Source organism: Bos taurus, chromosome 16 (genome assembly GCF_002263795.3).
Source record: "Bos taurus isolate L1 Dominette 01449 registration number 42190680 breed Hereford chromosome 16, ARS-UCD2.0, whole genome shotgun sequence".
Taxonomy (NCBI): Eukaryota; Metazoa; Chordata; class Mammalia; order Artiodactyla; family Bovidae; genus Bos; species Bos taurus.
This window is the reverse complement of record NC_037343.1, coordinates 5,399,208-5,421,428: the sequence shown is the minus strand read 5'-3', so window position 1 is coordinate 5,421,428 and position 22,221 is coordinate 5,399,208. Positions and strand designations below refer to the sequence as shown.

Sequence of the window (22,221 nt, the reverse complement as noted above, 5' to 3'; positions counted from 1 at the left end):
AGCATTATCTCACAACCTCAAGCTGTCCATCGACCCTCATAGTTTCACAGTTCACACCATGCACACATAAGTCAAATGAATGAAACCCCATTGGGCCTCTAGACACTCACCCTTCATTACAGGAAAAGTTCACAGTTGCACCAACCCCAAAACTAGTGGGCCTCTTTATCTGCCCATTGAGAAATGGTCCTGGAGCTTCACACTCTGCCTCTAAGAAAGCAATCCAAAGATGAGCAAAATATGGCAAGTAACATAATAGCCCAAATTCTTAACCCAGATGATTGTCAATTTAGAGTACCTTTACATGTGGGAGCAACAGCACTCCAGTCTCCCGAAGACAAACAGTGAATGGTGTTTTCTCCAAGAAGTAAATAACCAGGTTCACAACTGTAGGTCACAGTCAATCCTGGAGCAAAGGAGCCAACACTCTCCCCTGTGTGATGCCCATTGGCAATTGTGGGAAGTGAAGGACACTCCAGGGGGATATCTTTACAGACACATTAGGAAAAAGGTCATCAGATAACAGTTCCTTCACAGTCTATATTTTGATTTAGTACATACATCCAAATAAATGATACATGATGTATGGCAAACAGTCATTATTAATATTCAACTCAGTCTTTTAAAGATTAAACAGGTGTGGTTTAATTATATCCATTTTATACTACAAATAGTACATTATATTTTAGTTATACTTTATGAATTATATTTACCATGTGAAAACCTTCAATTACCAAAAAATAAAGTCCATTTTTCACTCATACTCCCATTCTACCCTTAAGCCTATTCTATGCTCCAAAAGTAGCATGCTGTTATTTATAAGATTATCCTGCCAGATATCAGTAATATAGTTTGTTTTTATCCTATATGTGATATATACACACACATTTTTCCTTTGTGTGATGCTCAATACATATTGTTCAATGCCTTGCTTTATTTGTTTAATAATCTATGTCTTTCCATGTCAATACATAGAGGCCTATCTAAGTCTTTATAAAGACTTAATTGTTTTTCAGGCTTCCCTGATGGCTCAGATGGTAAAGAATCTGCCTGCAATGCAGGAGACTTGGGTTCCATCCCTAGGTCAGGAATACCCCATGGAGAAGGGAATGGCAACTCATTCTAGTATTCTTGCCTGGAGAATTCCATGGACAAAAGAGCCTGGCAGACTCCAATCTGTGAGTCTCAAAGAGTCAGACATGATTGAGTGACTATCAAACACACACACAATTGTTTTCCATGGTCACCTCATTTGTGACTATCTTCAGAATGCCCCCAAGATTTTATAGATAGAATCGTATTTTGATTATTTTGATAGTACAATTTTTGTCAAATATTGCCAGATCCCATAATTACATAACTGAAATTCAGATTTAGAGTTCAAGCAACGTAAGTCAAACAAAATACAAAGAAAAGGAACTTACAGTAGTTCCTGTTCTCAAAGTTGTTGTTCAGTCACTAAGTCATGTCCAACTCTTTGCAACCCAATGGACTGCAGCATACCAGACTTCCCTGTCCTTCACTATCTCCTGGAGTTCGCAAAAACTCATGTCCATTTTCAAAGTAACTTGATTTGAAATGTTATAGCTTAGGAGATGAGTTTGGAATATAGTGTGGATCACTCAGAAAGTATTTATAGAGGTCAAAGGGAATGGCAAATCATTTCTGCCGTACTACATTAACAGCTCTTATAGATAAATTTTAAATCCATTTAGTATGTTTTTGCTTTAGGAGCCCACATTTCTTTTCATTTGACAATACCTTAGATAGACAGTTTAAACTATCCACTTTCCACAGTCCAGACTAACTCTGGCCTCTATCATTGTGAGATATTCCATTCAAATATTAGGTGTGTTCAGTTAGATTTTCCCATTATATTTTAAAATTATTTGCTCTATTGATGAATGAACATTTATATCCCTCTACAACTAAGGTAAAAAAAAATAGGAAACTGTCATTTTCACCCTTTCCCTTGCTTCCTCCCTCCACCCTTACCATTTACACATTCACACTGTTCTTCCTTCAGAATGATCCCAAACTTAACCTGCACAGAAATGGAAGGGACCAAGCTTCTGGTTCAATTGTACTTTCATTCTACTCACCACTCTCACAGGTTGGTAATGGTGTCGGACCCCACCTTCTATTTGCTCGGCACCAAACAGTTTTGTTTCCTTTCATGGTGAAATTGGCATTACAGGAAAATGTCACAGCATCACCGTGTCTGAATGGTGGTCTAGATGTTTTACTTCGGTATCCCCCTGGTACTATGGGTTCAGAGCAAACAGAATTTCTATCGTAATATTCACAGATAGGAGGAGCTTTATCCCAGATTCCATTCACATTGTCTTTACTTATACAAAAAAGACGTCTTTCTCCAATGAGGCGGAAGGCACTCTGACATGTATAGGTCACCACAGCATTATGAGCTACAGGACCAGAATAATAACTACTGCGTCCATTTTTGATAGAAGGAGGGGGGTCACAAAAAATCCCTGCAAAGTAGGAAAGAAAATATGTGGTCACACTGATCATGAAAATAAGATTCAAATTTAGATAAAAGATCCAAATATAGGTCATGTCACTGTTTCAGAAATAGATTAGAAATTCATATAATTTCTTTCTTATTCATACTCACTCTGACAGCTCAGTAAGAGCTGTCCCTAAGCTGCTAAATTCTTACCTTTCTCTTGATCTTCAGCAAAAAAAGCAATTAGGACCAAACAATAACAATGAAACAGAATTTATTGAATAGTTCTGTGTCTAATCAACTTTAATAATGAAACAAAAGGTAAATAGTACATGAAAATAATGTTAATGACGTACTAATTACATGTGTACAATTTGGGCTCAATAGGCCTGGTTTCAAATCCCCACAGTCATTCAATAGCTGCGTGACCTTAGGCAAGTCTCACCCTTTTTAAGCCTCAGTTTCCTAATCTAGTAAGAAGGTAGCTGAAAATGACAAGTACAATACCTGGAACATGCTAATTATGCAACACCTATTTCAAGCACAACTGGGGCTATTAAGTATAGAGACCACATTCTGTCCTGTTACAAAAGATACTGCATCCTCACTGCAAGTCAATTGTCTTCTTTTAATGCTTGTCTCCTTTGAAGAAGCCACAGGAAATGGTTTCAAATAATATCTTTTATTTACTTGTCCTATTGGGCATGAAGAATATTAATTGTTTATAGCTGTGTTAGTATATGTACACTTTTCCTGAGTGAGTCTCAGAATAAAGAAAAAACTGCCAACCTCTGAAACTTCTGGTTGATTTCCATTTAGCTCCAAGATTTGCTCATCAGATGAGGAAGTGGCATTACCATGTCAGTGCATCAGTGCTATTCATTTTCAGCTGGAGTAACTTTTGAGAGCCTTTATCCTTATACACATAGAATACTCAACACCATTTGTAGTCAATTGAATAAAGTTAGTTTTGGCCTGCATTCTAAAACATACAGAAGAGTGGCATGTATATGTTCAAAGCATACATGTTGATAGATTTTATAATTGATAAATGCATAAGAACAGACCAAAAATCAAGAGGCACAATCCATACTTGATTACTTTTGCTTTCTACTCACGTTCACAGACAGGAAATTTATTACTCCAGAAAACTCTCATTCCTTCTGAGACACACTGACTAGAAGACTGGCCATTTAACCGGTACCTTAAACAATAAGGGGCAGCAAATTATCACCAGAACAAACCAATTCTCCGTTACATGGAAACTAAACACTTCTTTCAAGAGTGTGGGATTAATGGGGTCTATCTTCATAAGAATTTTCCCTAAGGAAAAAGTCCAAGATTGAGAATTAGCTAAGTTATATGAAGACTTCAGACCAGCTAAAAACACAGAGCAAACAGTCCTGATGGTCTGCTCTTTCCTTGAGTTCTTGCTTTAATCTTCAGCATCCAAATGTTAAGATTTTCTTGACCATTAGAAGGAAACAACCTTAGTTCCTAGTGAAGAAAACATCAAAGACTTTGTTTCTTAAGCTCACTTCAAAGAGCCCCTCTTACTGAACCCTCAACGTCCATTCAGTCTCCATAAAAGAAATCTTAACTTCTGAGCCTAATCTTTGCTTTTGCAAATGATGAGAGGACAGTTCCCAACTTTGGCTGACCATGCACACATTTGGAGAAAATAAATGGGATTCTTTTAACAACAGAATTCTTAATCATAAAAGGTAAAGAAAAGGAAAGAGAAAATCAGAGGCAAAGAAATGTAACTGTCTTTAAAGATCACACTTAGCAATGACTAGCTATGGGTCACTTTGCACTCACCCTTTATCACAAACAAATGAAACCTCTGCCCCAAGCTGGAGATTAGGAGGAGCTACCACACGACCATTGAGAAGTTGGTTTGGAATGTCATCACATGATTTCACTAGGAAAAAAGAAACAAGGCTGGCACATGAAGAGTCAGGAAACAACTGAGTTTCCTTGAGATGAAATAGACCTTTATGCACCTTCACATTTGGGTACTAGATGGCTCCAGGTTCCCAAGGATGTACATTGTATAGGATTAGTTCCAATGAGAGTGTAGCCAGGCTCACAGCTGTAGGACACTTCCTGTCCAACTGCAAAGAATTCCTCATCCAATTGGTTATAATTACCATGGTGGGTATGTGGAGGTGGTAGACACCCTGAGAAGAAAACAGGACCGGAGGCCTGTTATTTCTAAAATAAGAACTTTCTTCTCTACAACCTAAGCCAATTTAGGGTTGGCAGGAGTTGGATAAAGGTGGTCATGTCAGCCCTCCTAAGTTTAAGGCAAACACGCTTTTGGGTGAGACAGAATGACGCTACTATATGTTACATATTTTAGACATGATGAACTTTGCATCTATCTCCTCTGTATCTTGATCTGTGCCAGGAAATATGACCCCTCCTCATCATTTTCCTGTTTTATTTAAATGGATATCCTCTCACTAATACTGTAGCCAAGGGAACCAAACTATTATAATGCCTTTTTTTTTTTTTTTTTAACCACCAAAATATCCCCTTTCTTCCTGGTCCTCACACCAATGATGAAGTGTTTAAGTCTTGGGGAAGGAACTCCAAATGGTGCCAGGTTTTTAGGAAGTCGGGCATTTCTCAATAAAAGTAGGAGAAAGAGGGGAAATGGGGGAAGTGACTCAGTCTTAATTCTAACCTTATTCCATAAAGGCTACATTTTTCAATAGAAGAATGTATAAAGCGTATAGTAATTTAAATCTAATTCTGATCAATTTTCCCTACTGGCCTGGCTAATGGGATTAAGAGTTAATTTTATCCTCATTTAAATAAAATCTAACTACATACAATTTTAATCATATAAAAATCTTTGATCATTGGCTCTGGTACTATCTGCTTTTTTTTTTTTTTTTTTAGTGTCTTCTGATTTCCCCTAAATTAATGTATATCTAGCTCTGTCCCAGAATATAGTAAATTTCTCATCTCTTCAACATTTAGATACTACTTTCAAAGTTTACTTTAAAATTTTTTTTCCCACTTACCACATCACCCTATTTAACCCCCCAAATAATATGTAATTATTTTATATTGTTAGGTTGATCATGTTTCCATTATAAAATTATAAATATCTTTTAATTTGTGTCTATCTATTGATTGTGAAAACTGATAAACATATTTTACTATTGTGATTATGCAACTATTATTCACATAATACCACTGTATCATGATTGGTCAACAGAAAATAACAGAATTCTATATCACTAAAACTACTATTTAATAGAAAAACTTGAATTTACTTTTTAAAATCCAGATACATAGCAGAATTATTTTGGATTCTTTTTTGAAAAATAAAAATGTCCAGGTATTGCTACTTTTCTCTCCAGAGCTCCAGGTGTGTTTCTAATGAGCAGATATGTTTAAAAGCAACTGGACTATATAATGATCTCTTACTTTTATCTAGTTTGTTGCACCTTTTCTATTTCATATTCAGTGCTCCCATTTCACTTAGTTTATGTTTTCCAATTTCTCTGTCTCTTTTTTGTTGTTATTGCTGCTATTCTTTCTCAAGCCTTTATCAAGCATAGTAGAAAAGCTTTTGTACACCTATATGTATGTAGTATTATAATAAAAATATTTTAGAAAATTTATGAATCTTTGCCTAGCTACTTTTAAATTCTTTAACCAGGATATCCAACAACACACACTGTCTTTATCATCCTCTTCTCATAGGTATCCTACATATATCTCTCCCAAAATCTCATTTTATTTCTAGATCCCCAAAGTTGCAGCCCAACTCACCCTTGAAGCACTTTGGCAGTGGAGGATTCCATTTGCTGTTTGGTTGGCACCATACTGTGTTGCTGCCTTTCATGGTAAAGCCAGGCTTACACTTAAACATCACAGAGTCATTTAAAGAAAATGAACGCCTAAATCCAGATTCCATAGCTCCATTTTCAACTTCTGGAATTGGGCATTTGACTACCGGAATACACTGAGGGGGAGGGCTGTTCCAGATGCCAACTTGATTGTCTTTGCTGGTGCAATATATTGACTTCTCACCCAAGAGGTCAAACAGCTTTTTCCCATTCTGTCCAACATGGCACTGATAAGTAACCACTGTTCCATAGTAAAAGTAGTCTCTATTGCTGCTCTGAAAGTCTCCATTAGAGATGGCTGGGGGTGGCTCACAAGGAATAGCTTTGGCAGTGTGGTAGATAGGAAAAGAGAGAAGGTATTTAAATATTATATCTTCTGTAACAAACACATGAAAAGATGCTCAACATCACTTATTATCAGAGAAATGCAAATCAAAACCACAATGAGGTACCATCTCACGCCAGTCAGAATGGCTGCTATCAAACAGTCTACAAACAATAAATGCTGGAGAGGGTGTGGAGAAAAGGGAACCCTCTTACACTGTTGGTGGGAATGCAAACTAGTACAGCCACTATGGAGAACAGTGTGGAGATTCCTTAAAACACTGGAAATAGAACTGCCATATGACCCAGCAATCCCACTGCTGGGCATACACACTGAGGAAACCAGAAGGGAAAGAGACACGTGTACCCCAATGTTCATCACAGCAGTGTTTATAATAGCCAGGACATGGAAGCAACCTAGATGTCCATCAGCAGATGAATGGATAAGAAAGCAGTGGTACATATACACAATGGAGTATTACTCAGCCATTAAAAAGAATACATTTGAATCAGTTCTAATGAGGTGGATGAACTGGAGCCTATTATACAGAGTGAAGTAAGCCAGAAAGAAAAACACCAATACAGTATACTAATGCATATATATGGAATTTAGAAAGATGGTAACAATGACCCTATATGCGAGACAGCAAAAGAGACACAGATGTATAGAACAGTCTTTTGGAATCTGTGGAAGAAGGCGAGGGTAGGATGATCTGAGAGAATAGCATGAAACATGTATATTATCATATGTGAAACAGATTGCCAGTCCATGTTAAATGCATGAGACAGGGTGCTCAGGGCTGGTGCACTGGGATGACCCTGAGGGATGGGATGGGGAGGGAGTGGGATGAGGGTTCAGGATAGGGAACACATGTACACCCATGGCTGATTTATGTCAATGTATGGCAAAAACCACCACAATATTGTAAAGTAATTAGCCTCCAATAAAATAAAAAGAAAAGAAATTTAAAAATAAATGTAATATCTTCTGGGAATTTTGTCTCAACTCTTGCAAACCAAACTTCCACTTCACCTACAATTAACCCATATTGCTGAGATTCTGTAAGCTCATCTCAAAGATGGTTCTAAATGGAAAGTATCAAGGTAGCAAGGTACATGGAACTGGCCTAATAAAACCCCCTAAATATGACTTAGTCACCAGTCCTCACCCCCAGAGTACAGATAAACTCTTACAAAAGGTACTTAGAGTGCCATAAATTCTGCTTGGATTTAAGCTGGCAGAGTGGAGTCTTGTAGCATATTTTAGACTTGAGCAATTATTCACTGTGAACTAACTTACCATCAAGGTACAGTAAGTGAAAGAAAGGGTAGTGGGATTGGGGGCATGGAAGAAAATAAATCACAGATTTGTGTCCAGATCTGCTCAGAACAAGTGTAACCTTCCTGGGTACTTATTTTGATGTGTAGATGCCCACTTTCCCTCTAGAGGGGGACAAGAACAAAAATTCTACTCACATTCACAAAGGGGTAGGTCCTTATCCCAGGTTACTGTATTGTCTGAGATAAGACATGTAGCAGATGTGTCACCAATGAGTCGATATCTAAAGATAAAGAGATGAGTGATCATCTCCCAGCTGGACATTTTAGAAAAGCTTAGAACTTTTTCCACTGAAAGAATGGCAAAGAATAGAATATCATGGTGAAAGTAATGGTGAAGGACTATGGACATATACATAAGATTCAACAATGTAAAGACAAATGAAATTTGACCTCCTGGTCACTAACACTGAAGATTTAAAATTGGAAGAGGAGTAGCGCAAATTTTTTCTCTTCTAAGGATCCACTCTAGTGGGTCATCCTAAACAGTTCTCCCTGGAGCATATCAGAGAGGTGATTCTTTTTATTTATCCATTTTTAAGGGTGGGTGGCAATTACTCATATCTTTTTTTTTGGAAGACAGATGATTTCCATTGAAACTACTGTTCTAATATCCACGTACTCTGGAGATGTCTCCTGCCAACTCACCCTCTGTCACAAGAAAATGTAATTGTTGCCCCAAACATGATACCCTGAGGTGTGTGGACAGAGCCATGGAGGAGTTCTCTAGGAACCGTACATGATTTACCTACAAGGGAGAACAAAACAGAAAAAAAAAAAAATCGGGATTGGGATTTTAGGGATTTTTTTCTGCTTTTATTAAATTCCAATATGACTGGACTGGCTGAGTAGCCTACCCATGCTTATGCAAAGAACTTTTGGACATTTAGAAAATTTTTATCTTTCAACTCCATAACACTATTTGTTTAAAACCTGTAGTCTATATTTCTAAGTGTGGATGAAAATATTATTTGTGGTCAACCATAATTTATAGTCTCTCAGTTCAGTTCAGTCACTCAGTCATGTCCGATTCTTTGCGACCCCATGAATTGCAGCATGCCAGGCCTCCCTGTCCATCACCAACTCTCAGAGTTCACTCAAACTCATGTCCATCGAGTCAGTGATGCCATCCAGCCATCTCATCTTCTGTCGTCCCCTTCTCCTCCTGCCCCCAATCCCTCCCAGCATCAAAGTCCCAACTCTTTGCAATCCCATGGACTGTAGTCTACCAGGCTTCTCTGTCCTTGGGATTTTCCAGGCCAAGAGTACTGGAGTGGGTTGCCATTTCCTTCTCCAGGGGATCTTCCTGACCCAGGGATTAAACCAGGTCTCCTGCATTGCAGGCAGATGCTTTACCCTCTGAGCCACCAGGTACTGTAATTTATAGTCTCTCCTCCCTTTTATACTCTGTCAGTTGATGGCAACATCTAGCAAGTCTTGTGGCTTAAAAAAAAAAAAAAATATATCATTTCCTTTCTATAGCTCATTATTTACCACCTGTCCTTAATTCAATTGATCATCAAGTTTTCATGACTAGATTTCAGAAATCTCTCTCCAAACCAATTATTTTGCTACTACTAAAATCTCTCATTAAATCACTGAGTAATAAAATGTACCTTTCTAATGCCGGTTGCCACTGGTCCAGTAAATGTTTCATGCCACTGCACACATTATCATTTAGAATCACAAATGCAGTCATGCTACTCCCCACATTCAAAAAATTACAATCACTTACCAATGTTCATTGGGGAAAAAATGTATGGCCCACGACAGTTAAGTTCCAGTCCTCATCATTTACTATTTCTCACCATGAACCTTGTGTTCCAACCACAATTTTTTTTTCTATTTTGTATTTTTCAAAGACATCATGTTCTTCCATATCTTTATATGTTGACATATGCTATTATTTTCTGTCTGTAATGCCCAGATGTCCCGGTTCTCCTAGATAGCACTTATTATTTATTCTCTGTGATGTCATATAATTTTATCTCTATAGATTAAAAAATTATACCATAGCACAGTGTTTGCTTAAAAGCCAGTCTCTACGAATAGTATAGGAGTTCCTCAGAGACTAGCATATTAATTTATATATCTCTCCCCAACCCCACCATCTAGCTTCATGCTTTATACCTAGTGATTATTCAAATATATTTCTTGAATTGAATTGGGTAAGATTGAGGTGAAACTAATATTAGAATTAGTTTGTACTAATTGGCTCAGACGGTAAAGCATCTGCCTGCAATGAGGGAAACCCGGGTTTGATTCCTGGGTGGGGAAGATCCCCTGGAGAAGGACATGGCAACCCACTCCAGTATTCTTGCCTGGAAAATTCCATAGACTGGGGAGACTGGTAGGCTACAGTCCATGGGGTCGCAAAGAGTTGGACACGACTGAGCAATTTCACTTTAATATATATATATATATATATATATATATATATAAAGATATATATATATATATAAAGATATATATACTTAAAGTTATATATATTAAGATATATATAACTTTTAAGATCACTATAACACAGTACAGAGACCATAGAACAAAGTCATGAAAATTATAGGATAAACAGAGTTGGCCAGCTGTGATGATTTAACTCCAATACCCAATATCTAATACCCTTAGGAGTAAAAGAAAACATGGAGAATCTAGGAACTCATTCATTTGAGATTACTGACTAATCTTCTTATCTTTTATCTTGAAAATTACAGGTTAGCCCATAGAGACATGCTATAGACTCAAAGATTCTTCTATTACAGATTACTCACGTTTACAGAATTGCTGAGCATTTGACCAGTTGGAGGTCTTTAGGCAGGTGACAAAGAATGACTTCTTGAAATACCCAGGAAGGCACTCATATTCCCAAGTTTTGCCAACAGCAAACTCAGACTGATCACTCTGAATTTTAGGCTTAGCAAAAGGATATCTTGGCAGGAATTTACACTGACCTAGAGACAAAGATCACAGGAATATCAAAACTGAGAGGCTAAAATCTCTACTGTGCTTCTGTATGGTCACAAGTTACAATGACAAATTTGATCTTTAGAAATTAAATCTAATATGTAGATATTTGGGGGAGTCAAAGAAAATGTATCTTACAGTATGAACGCATATACAGAGAAACAAGCTCAGGAGTTCAAAGACTTTTTATGACAGACTTCAGAAGAAGAGCTGGAGAAAATAATTTTTTAATAAAATGCCACAAAGACTCTGGAGTTCCACCTTTATAAAATCTCATAAAAACAAACTAAAATGGTATAAAAACTTTTCTTCAATATCACAGGAAACAAGTATATCAGATTTTGTGACCTCATCTCATGTAAGAACCTCCAAAATTACTTTTATGAATTAGCATTCCTATTTTAGTCTTTAAAACTTTAGGCCCTAGTAAGGAGAAAATGCTGGGCTGGAAGAAGCACAAGCTGGAATCAAGATTGCTGGGAGAAATATCAATAACCTCAGATATGCAGATGACACCACCCTTATGGCAGAAAGTGAAGAGGAACTCAAAAGCCTCTTGATGAAGGTGAAAGAGGAGAGTGAAAAAGTTGGCTTAAAACTCAACATTCAGAAAACGAAAATCATGGCATCTGGTCCCATCACTTCATGGCAGATAGATGGGGGAACAGTGGAAACAGTGTCAGACTTTATTTTTCTGGGCTCCAAAATCACTGCAGATGGTGACTGCAGCCATGAAATTAATAGACGCTTACTCCTTGGAAGGAAAGTTATGACCAACCTAGATAGTATATTCAAAAGCAGAGACATTACTTTGCCAACAAAGGTTCGTCTAGTCAAGGCTATGGTTTTTCCAGTGGTCAAGTATGGATGTGAGAGTTGGACTGTGAAGAAGGCTGAGCGCCGAAGAATTGATGCTTTTGAACTGTGGTGTTGGAGAAGACTCTTGAGAGTCCCTTGGACTGCAAGGAGATCCAACCGGTCCATTCTGAAGGAGATCAGCCCTGGGATTTCTTTGGAAGGAATGATGCTAAAGCTGAAACTCCAGTACTTTGGCCACCTCATGCAAAGAGTTGACTCATTGGTAAAGACTCTGATGCTGGGAGGGATAGGGGGCAGGAGCAGAAGGGGACGACAGAGGATGAGATGGCTGGATGGCATCACTGACTCGATGGATGTGAGTCTGAGTGAACTCTGGGAGTTGGTGATGGACAGGGAGGCTTGGCATGCTGCGATTCATGGGGTCGCAAAGAGTCGGACACGACTGAGCGACTGAACTGAACTGAACTGAACTGAAGGAGAAAATAGAATTGTTTTTTATTCTTCATTATTTTTTCCATTAACCTAATGGAGTAATATGCCCCCAAAAACATTTAGTAAATACTTTCTGATGGGTACCAGATAAAAGGAGATAGTTGTTTCAAGATATGTCTCTGTGACTTAAAGTAATTGTGATTATGATGATTAAAAAGAAACAAATCTTATTCTAGGAGGTGAGGAAAAAAAAAAAAACTGTAATGACCTGATGCTTTACAGTGTACCTTGAAAAGAATTTTTCTAGATATGAAAGACAGTTCAAGTTTCATCTCCACAATGATGGTATATTTGAATATCAAATCTATAAATCTCCTTTTTCAAACAAATCTGAAACAGTTACAGGTGCAAGTCAAAGAACAAACATGGACTAACTGACACAAAGGAAAACACAGACCTCCCAAGATTATAGCTGAATCCAGTGTTTTTGTAGCCAACACTTCTATTGGTGGAGTCATACAGACAGGAGTCTCTGGTGGAGGCATAGGCCAAACAACAGGGAGGGAACACAGCCCCGCCCGTGCACAGATAATTGGATTAAAGATTTACTGAGCATGGCCCCATCCATCAGAACAAGACCCAGTTTCCCCCACAGTCAGTCTCCCCGATCAGGAAGCTTCCATAAGCCTCTTATCCTTATCCCTCAGAGGGCAGAGAATGAAAACCACAATCACAGAAAACTAACCAAGCTGTTCACATGGACCACAGCCTTGTCTAACTCAAGGAAACTGTGAGCCATGCTGTGTAGGGCATGGGGAGAGTTCTTACAAAACATTGTCCACTGGAAAAAGGAATGGCAAACCACTTCAGTATTCGTGCCTTGAGAATTCCATAAAGACTATGAAAAGGCAAAAAGATAAGACACTGAAAGCTGAAATCCCCAGGTCAGTAGGTGCCCAATATGCTACTGGAGAAGAGTGGAGAAATAACTCCAAAAAGAATAAAGAAACTGAGTCAAAGTGAAAGGACCACCTAGTTGAGGATGTGACTAGTGATGGAAATAAAGTCTGATGCTGTAAAGAATGGTATTGCACAGGAACCTGGAATGTTAGGTCCATGAATTAAGGAAAATTGGAAGTTATCAAACAGGAGGTGGCAAGAGTGAACATCGACATTTTAGAAATCAGTGAAATAAAATGGCCTGGAATGGGAGAACTTAATTCAGATAACCATTATATTTATTACTGTGGGCAAGAATCCCTTAGAAGACATGGAGTCTCCCTCATAGTCAACAGAACAGTCTGAAATGCAGTACTTGGGTGCGTTCTTAAAAATGACAGAATGGTTTCTGTTCATTTCCAAGGCAAACCATTCAGTATCACAGTAATTCAAGTAATCCCCAACCACTAATGCCAAAGAAGCTGAAGTGGAACAGTTCTGTGATGACCTACAAGACCTTCCAGAACTAGTACCAAAAAAAAAGATGTCCTTTTCATCATAGGGCACTGGAATGCAAAAGTAGGAAGTCAAGAGATACCTGGAGTGACAGGCAAATTTGGCCTTGGAGTACAAAATGAAAGGGCAAAGGCTAACAGAGTTTTGCCAAGAGAATGCATTGGTCATAGCAAACACCCTTTTCCAACAATACAAGTGATGATACTACACAGGGACATCACCAGATGGTCAATACTGAAATCAGATTGATTACACTCTTTGCAGCTGAAGATGGAGAAGTTCTATACCCTTAGCAAAAACAAGACTGATTGTGGCTGATTATGGCTCAGATCATGAATTCCTTATTGCAACAATCAGACTTAAATTGAAGAAAGTAGGGAAAACCACTAGACCATTCAGGTATGACCTAAATCAAATCCCTTATGATTACACAGTGGAGGTGACAAATATACTCAAAGAATTAGATGTGATAGAATCCCTGAAGAACTATGGACGGAGGTTCATGACGTTGTACAGGAGGCAGTGATCGAGACCATCCCCAAGAAAAAGAAATGCAAAAAGGCAAAATGATTGCCTGAGGAGGCCTTACAAATAGCTGAGAAAAGAAAAAAAGTGAAAAGCAAGGGAGAAAAGGAATGATATACTCATCTGAATGCAGAGTTTCAAAGAATACCAAGGAGAGATACAAAAGCCTTCCTCAGCAATCGATGCAAAGAAATAGAGGAAAATAAAAGAATGGGAAGACTAGATATTGCTTCAAGAAAATGAGATACCGAGGGAAAATTTCATGCAAGATTGGGCAAAATAAAGACCAGAAATGGTATCGACCTAACAGAAGCAGAAGATATTAAGAAGAGGTGGCAAGAAAACACAGAAGAACTACACAAAAAATATGTTAATGACCCAGATAACCACAATGGTGTGATCACTCACCTAGAGACAGATATCCTGGATTCGGAAGTTAAGTGGGCCTTAGGCAGCATCATGACAAACAAAGCTAGTGGAGGTGATGGAATTCCAGATGAGCTGTCTCGAGTCCTAAAAGATGAATCTGTGAAAGTGCTGCACTCAATATGCCAGCAAATTTGGAAAACTCAGCAGTGACCACGGGACTGGGAAAAGTCAGTTTTCATTCCAATCTCAAAAAAAGGCAATGCCAAAGTAGCCTCAAACTACCGCACAGTTGCATTCATCTCACACCCTAGCGATGTAATGCTCAAAATTCTCCAAGCCAGGCTTCAACAGTACCTGAACCAAGAATTTCCAAATATTCAAGCTGGATTTATAAGGCAACGGAACAAGAGATCAAACTGCCAACATCCATTGGAACATAGAAAAAGCAAGAGTTCCAGAAAAACATCTACTTTTTCTTTATTGACTATGCCAAAGCCTTTGACTGTGTGGATCACAACAAACTTTGGAAAATTCTTAAAGAAATTGGAATCCCAGACCACCTTACCTGTCTCCTGAGAAATCTGTATGCAGGTCAAGAAGCAGCAGTTAGAACAGGACATGGAACAACAAACTGGTTCCAAACTGGGAAAGGTGTATGTCAATGCTGTATAATGTTACCCTGCATATTTAACTTATATTCAGAGTTCATCATGAAAATGCTGGGCTGGAATCAAGAATGCTGGGAGAAATATCAATAACCTCAGGTATGAAGATGACAACACCATTATGGCAGAAAGTGAAGAGGAAGTGAAGAGCCTCTTGATGAAAGTGAAATAAGAGAGTAAAAAAGCTGGCTTAAAGCTCAATATTCAAAAAATGAAGATCATGGCATCTGGTCCCATAACTTCATGGCAAATTGATGCAGAAACAATGGAAAAAGTGAGAGACTTTATTTTCTTGGGCTCCAAAATCACTGCAGATGGTGACTGCAGCCATGAAATTAAAAGATGCTTGCTCCTTATAAGAAAAGCTATGACTAACCTAGACAGAATATTAAAAACCAGAGACATTACTTTGCCGACAAAGTTCTGTATAGTCAAAGCTATGGTTTTTCCAGTAGTTATGTTAGGATGTGAAAGTTGGACTATAAAGAAAGCTGAGCACCGAAGAATTGATGCTTTTGAACCGTGGTGCTGGATAAAACACTTGAGAACTCCTTGGACTGCAAGGAGATCCAACCAGTCCATCCTAAAGGAAATGAGTCCTGAATATTCATTGGATGGACTGATGCTGAAGCTGAAGCTCCAATACTTTGGCTACTTGATAGGAAGAACCAACTCTTTGGAAAAGACCCTGGTGCTGAGGAAGATTGAAGACAGGAAGAGAAGCGGATAACAGAGGATGAGATGGTTGCATGGCATCACCAACTCAGTAGACATGAGTTTGAGCAAGACCTGGGAGTTGGTGATGGACAAGGCAGCTTCACGTGCTGGAGTCCATGGGGTCACAAAGAGTTAGACACAACTGAGTGACTGAACTGGTCGACAGGATCTAAGAATAGCCTTTACTGTTGGGACCCATGTCACACTGTAGGTCTCCTGTTTCTTTTCTCAACTCCTCTGTTTTCCTCCATTAACAACTACAAATGTCTTCAAGCATATACTTTTGCAAAACAGCAAGACTCTATGGGGAAAGTCAGGGTTTGACCTCAATGAAGACCAACTTCACGACCCTGTCATTATTTGTATCAATTCACCCTAATCAAATGATTTAACCTATACATATCCAATGTGAATAAGAACAACCCTAAATAATTCCATAAGCTGAAAACCTGTCTGAATTTACAAGATTTTTTCAGTAGTGATGACATGGACTAAGATGCAACCAAGATCTTGGAGAAGCAAAATGTAGAAGTTAATTTATAACATGACATTTGGGGGTGAAATTAAGTAAGAATCACACTTTCTGGATGAGAAATATTAGGAAATTCTTATCTTCAAAGAGACTTAGGAACTTTCTCTCTTTGCGGGGACATCAACTCTTATTAGTAGGGCTTCCCTTGTGGCTCAAATGGTAAAGAATCTGCCTGCAATGCAGGAGACCTAAGGTTGATCCTAAGGTTGTAAATATACAAGCAACTCCTACAGCTCAACTCTAGAAAAATAAATGACCCAATCAAAAAATGGGCCAAAGATCTAAATAGACATTTCTCCAAAGAAGACATACAGATGGCTAACAAACACATGAAAAGATGCTCAACATCACTCATTATCAGAGAAATGCAAATCAAAACCACTATGAGATACCATTTCACACCAGTCAGAATGGCTGCGATCCAAAAGTCTACAAATAATAAATGCTGGAGAGGGTGTGGAGAAAAGGGAACCCTCTTACACTGTTGGTGGGAATGCAAACTAGTACAACCACTATGGAGAACAGTGTGGAGATTCCTTAAAAAACTGGAAATAGAACTGCCTTATGATCCAGCAATCCCACTGCTGGGCATACACACTGAGGAAACCAGAAGGGAAAGAGACACGTGTACCCCAATGTTCATCGCAGCACTGTTTATAATAGCCAGGACATGGAAGCAACCTAGATGTCCATCAGCAGATGAATGGATAAGAAAGCAGTGGTACATATACACAATGGAGTATTACTCAGCCATTAAAAAGAATACATTTGAATCAGTTCTGATGAGGTGGATGAAACTGGAGCCTATTATACAGAGTGAAGTAAGCCAGAAGGACAAACACCAATACAGTATACTAACGCATATATATGGAATTTAGAAAGATGGTAACGATAACCCTGTATACGAGACAGCAAAAGAGACACTGATGTATAGAACAGGCTTATGGACTCTGTGGGAGAGGGAAAAAAAAAAAGAAAAGACTGATCCTTCCACTCTATAAGGGACCAAATTCAAGGACTCCAAAAGCAGTGCTGAGTCCAATATTGAAACAGCTTTTCACAAAGATATACGTGACTGTGTTGCTGCTGCTGTTTAGTCGCTAAGTGGTATCCGACTCTTTGTGACACTGTGGGCTGGAGCACACCTGGCTCTTCTGTCCATGGGATTTCCCAGGACAGAACGCTGAAGTTGGGTTGCCATGTACTTCTCCAGAGGGTATTCCTGACCCAGGGATGGGACCCACATCTCCTGCTTGGCAAGTGGATTCTTTACCACTATGCCACCTGGGAAGCCCTTGTGTGACTATATGGAATTAAAAATAAACTCATCTGTTTTCTCATTAAAAAAATAAATAAATAAAATAAAATCAGGACTAAACATCAGTATAAATAATGATAGGATCTAAAATAGAAGATAGTGACAAAATATTGACATACACATCACATAAACCATGTTAAAACTAAGTATGCAAAGGAGTTTCTAGAAACAAAAATATATTTAATTCTTTATTTGTGTTTAAGGAGATTTACCTGAACTGGCTTAGAAGTCCATTTGAAATGAATAAAGAACAAATATATAGGATAATAAAAATAAACCTGAAATTTAAGACAGATAGCAGATAGAAGGAGAAAATATTATAGATAATGAGAATTATTATGATCAAATATCAAAACACTGGTTTCCTTACTATTTGATAATTTTTGAATGACCAGTGCAGGTATTAACCAAGATACTGTCTTAAATACAGAATATGCATCAGTGAACATTAGACACAAGGTTCTCACCTTCATGGAATTTATATTAAAATAGAGGGAGGTAGACTATAAATAAATAGATGATATATAAAGGAAATAAACAGAATTATGTATCAAAATGTAATGGACTAGGAAAAGAGGAGACAGGATGGCATACAACTTCAGTTATGATGATTAAGGAAAACCTATGAAGAATAGACATTTGAGTTATGACTGAAGGATAAGAAGGTGTCAGCAAGGTAAGGTGCTGGGTAAAAGCAATGGATTTGCTATGCCTTAGGAATAGACTAGGGCTTCCCTGGTGGCTCAGATGGTAAAGAATCTGCCTGCAATGTGGGAGACCTGGGTTCAATCCTAGGGTTGATAAGATCCCAGGGCATGGCTACCCATTCCAGTATTCTTGCCTGGAGAATTCCAATGGACAGCGGAGACTGGTGGGCTATAGTCCATGGGGTCACAAAGACAAAAGGCAAGTGTGGCTGGAATTTGGTGATCAGAGTGAAATGGGATGAAGCTAGAAAGCCCAGCAGAAAGAATTGCACAGGGCTTCTTAGTCTACAGTAGGATGTCACCATGTTCTTTTGGGTGGATGTCATTGGAGAGTTCAAGCAAGAGAGTCATGTGATCTAGTTTAACTTTTAAAAAGAATAATCTGGTAATTGGATGGAGAATGGACTGGACTTTTACTTTCAGAAGTAGGAAGTACAATCTGGGGGCTATTAAAGTAGATTAGCCCAAATAAAATAAAGCTTGGATACAAGGAGACAGAAACAGATAAACTAGGAATATACTATAGAAATAAAATTGGTAGGACTCCATTGTACTAGATGTGGGGCTAAGGGAATGGGAGTATTCAGTAATGGCTTCAGGCTTTTTTAAACAAAATTTATTTTATTTATTCATTTATTTGACTGCACTGGGACTTATTTGATGCATGTGGGATCTAGGTCCCTGACCAAGGATCAAACCAAAGCCCCCTGCATTGGGAACACAGAGTTTTAACCACTGGACCACCAGGAAAAACCTAATAAATGGCTTTTAAGCTTTTGATTTGAGCTACTTGGTTGATGGTAATACAATGTATTGAGATTGGAATGGACCTGTGTCTGTGTGCGTGTGTGTGCACACGTGCACGTGTGTGTGTGCACGTGTGCACATGTGTGTGTTGTGGGGAATGTACAGAATTGGTTCCACTTTAGACTTGGTATATTTAACATACTCAGTGGACATTAAGATGCAAATGCAATTGCATGCACAAATTTGAGTCTCAGGAGAGAGCTCAGGGCTACAGATAATACGTATGAGTCATCAACATATAAATAGTATTTAAAGTCATGAGACTGGATAGCTCTCTTAGGAATAAAGTATGGAGGAAAACAGAAGAGGCCCAGGACTGAACCCTAAGACCCTCTAAAAATATTAGAGATAGGGCAAAAGAGACTAAAGGTAACCAGAGAAAATAGGTAAAAATAGGAAAAAATAGATAAGAGTGTCTTGTTTTGGAAGATGATAATGAAAACTGTTTCAAGAGGCAGAAGTCAGTCAGCTTTTGCTGAAAGACTGAGAAAGATAAAGATAGAAAAATGACCATTGGATTTGTTAGCAGAAGGTCAGTACTGACCTTGATGAGAATAGCTTCAAGACAATAGTGTGGAAAGAAGCCTGTCTGGGAAGGATTAATGAGAAAAATAAGTGTGAGAAAGTAGTCAATGAGAATTTTTGCTGAGAAAGATGAGAAAAAGGACAAAAAAATGGAATGCCACTGGATCATGAAAAGCTTCTTCCTGCAACCAAAGAAAGTATGCCCTGGGGCATATTTAACTGCTGGTGGGGATCATCCAAGGGAGAGATACAAATGGATGATACGAGACAGGGGATATCTGCAGAGGTAAAGTCTTTGCACAGGAAACAGAGGATGGATTGTGATCATGAACACAGAAAGAGGAGATGACTTTTGTCAGGAGGAAGGATACTTCTTCCATTGTTATAGAAGAAAATAGAAATTTCTTACTGAACTCCTAGATATATGCAAATGCTGGGGATTCATCAGGCAATAAGACAGATAAAGGCCTTGTTCTCATGGCCTGGTAAGGGAACAAACAAGTAAATAAATTAAAAGGTTTTATATGATGATAGGTGCTCTGTGGAAAAAAGAACATGGTTATGTGATAGAGTGACCTGGGGCAGGAGCTACTTCAGGTAAGAGTCAAAGAGTCAGAGAAGAATAACAGTGGGTCTGAGACCTGAATGTTGAGGAGACAGGTAAGGGGTGACCTGTAGACAAGTATTTATCAGAGGAAAACTAGTGCAATAGCTAAACAAGTGTGACTCCAATTAAGGAACAGAAAGAAGGTCAGCATGGCTGGAACAGAGGTGGTGAGTGAGGAATATAGAGAATTTCAGAGAGAGGCAGAGGCTTGGCATTGAGTTTAAGGAGCATGGATTTTGTCTCAGTGTGATGGGAAACCCTTGGCAGGTTTTAAGCAAAGGAGAGAAAAGGATCTGATTTCAGACAGAGGTAAATGATTGGAAAATAGGGGAATTTCTTTTAATGATTTTGTTTCCTTAGTGTTGAGTGAGGTGAGGCTGTCAGTCAAGGTAAGAGTGAAATTTAAGAGTATAAGAAATTTGAATTGGTTTATGCAAATAGGCAAAAGGGGAAAAACAAAACCACTCTGAGAAGGAAATTTGGTCTTTAAAACTTTAAAAATTGCTTCAGAATTTTTCAGAATGCTTGTTAAATCTTGGATTTCTAAGCCAACTCCCAGACATATCTCTGGAAGGTAAGATGGAACCTAGAAACCAAAAGTCACCATAATTCCTCAAAAAATTAACAATAGAACTATCATATGATTCAACAATTACATTTCTAGGGATATATACAAAGAAAATGAAAACATTAACTTGAAAAGATATCTGTACCCCCATGTTCATAGCAGCATTATTTATACACGTAAACATAGCCAACGCATGTAAATAACCTAGTTGTCCATCAACAGATGAATGAACGAAGAAGTTGTGGATGAATATATACAATGAAATATTATTCAGCCATTAAAAAGCAAGGAAATCCTACCATTCACAACAACGTGGATATTTGAAGGCATACTGAGTGAATAAGTCAGAGACATACAAATAATGTATCATTTCACTTATATGTGGAATCTAAAAACAAAAATACCAAACTCCAAGGAAAAAAGAGATCTGATTTACCATTACTGAAGACAGAGCATGGGAGGAGAATTGGAGGAAGATGATCAAAAGTTTTAAATTTCCAGTTATATGAAAAATAAGTATAGCAATGTAATGTACAACATGATAACTATAATTAACATGGTTTTATGATGTGTGGGAAAATTGTTAATAGAGTATGTCCTAAGTTCTCATTGGGCTTCACTCATGGCTCAGAGGTTAAAGCATCTGCCTGCAATGCGGGAGACCTGGTTTCGAACCCTGGGTTGGGAAGATCCCCTGGAGAAGGAAATGGCAACCCACTCCAGTATTCTTGCCCGGAGAATCCCATGGACAGAGGAGCCTCGTGGGCTACAGTCCACAGGGTTGCAAAGAGTTGGACACGACTGAGCTACTTCACTTCACTAAGTTCTCATCACAAGGAGAAATTTTTTTTCTTTTCTTTTTATCTTGTGTTAACTAAATGGATGTTAACTAAACTTACTGTGGTAATCATTCTACAGTATGTGCAAATCAAACCATCATGCTGTACACCTTAAACTTAGTGATGTATATCAGTTATTTTTCAATAAAACTGGAAAAATATATGTATGCATACTTTTTGTAAAAGGAATGTCAAGAGTTTCTTAAGCATCCTCAGAGGCAGGAACTGGCCAAGAGCCAAGGGATGGACAGGGGAGGGTACATAGTAGGAAGAGGGTATGAGCAGAGCATGAGCAAGAGATCATAGGGTGATAGTCAGTCAAGACGAGCAGGAAGTGGTAGGGAATCAGGAGGGGTACGCTTAAGTGAGATCCAAAG

General features: G+C 38.3%; 1 protein-coding gene across 4 annotated transcripts in view; it reads right to left on the bottom strand.

Annotated features, from left to right (window-relative positions):
- Positions 1 to 22,221, bottom strand: part of CR2 (complement C3d receptor 2) — a 49,277-nt gene that overhangs the window by 25,260 nt on the left and 1,796 nt on the right. For 2 of the 4 annotated variants that reach the window (NM_001198991.1, XM_024976066.2), the window contains 10 exon segments: positions 111 to 210; positions 299 to 487; positions 2,103 to 2,492; positions 3,586 to 3,671; positions 4,289 to 4,391; positions 4,474 to 4,650; positions 6,260 to 6,658; positions 8,137 to 8,222; positions 8,647 to 8,746; positions 10,767 to 10,946. In NM_001198991.1, the coding sequence (NP_001185920.1) occupies positions 111 to 210; positions 299 to 487; positions 2,103 to 2,492; positions 3,586 to 3,671; positions 4,289 to 4,391; positions 4,474 to 4,650; positions 6,260 to 6,658; positions 8,137 to 8,222; positions 8,647 to 8,746; positions 10,767 to 10,946 (1,810 nt within the window). 4 annotated transcript variants of the gene reach the window in all.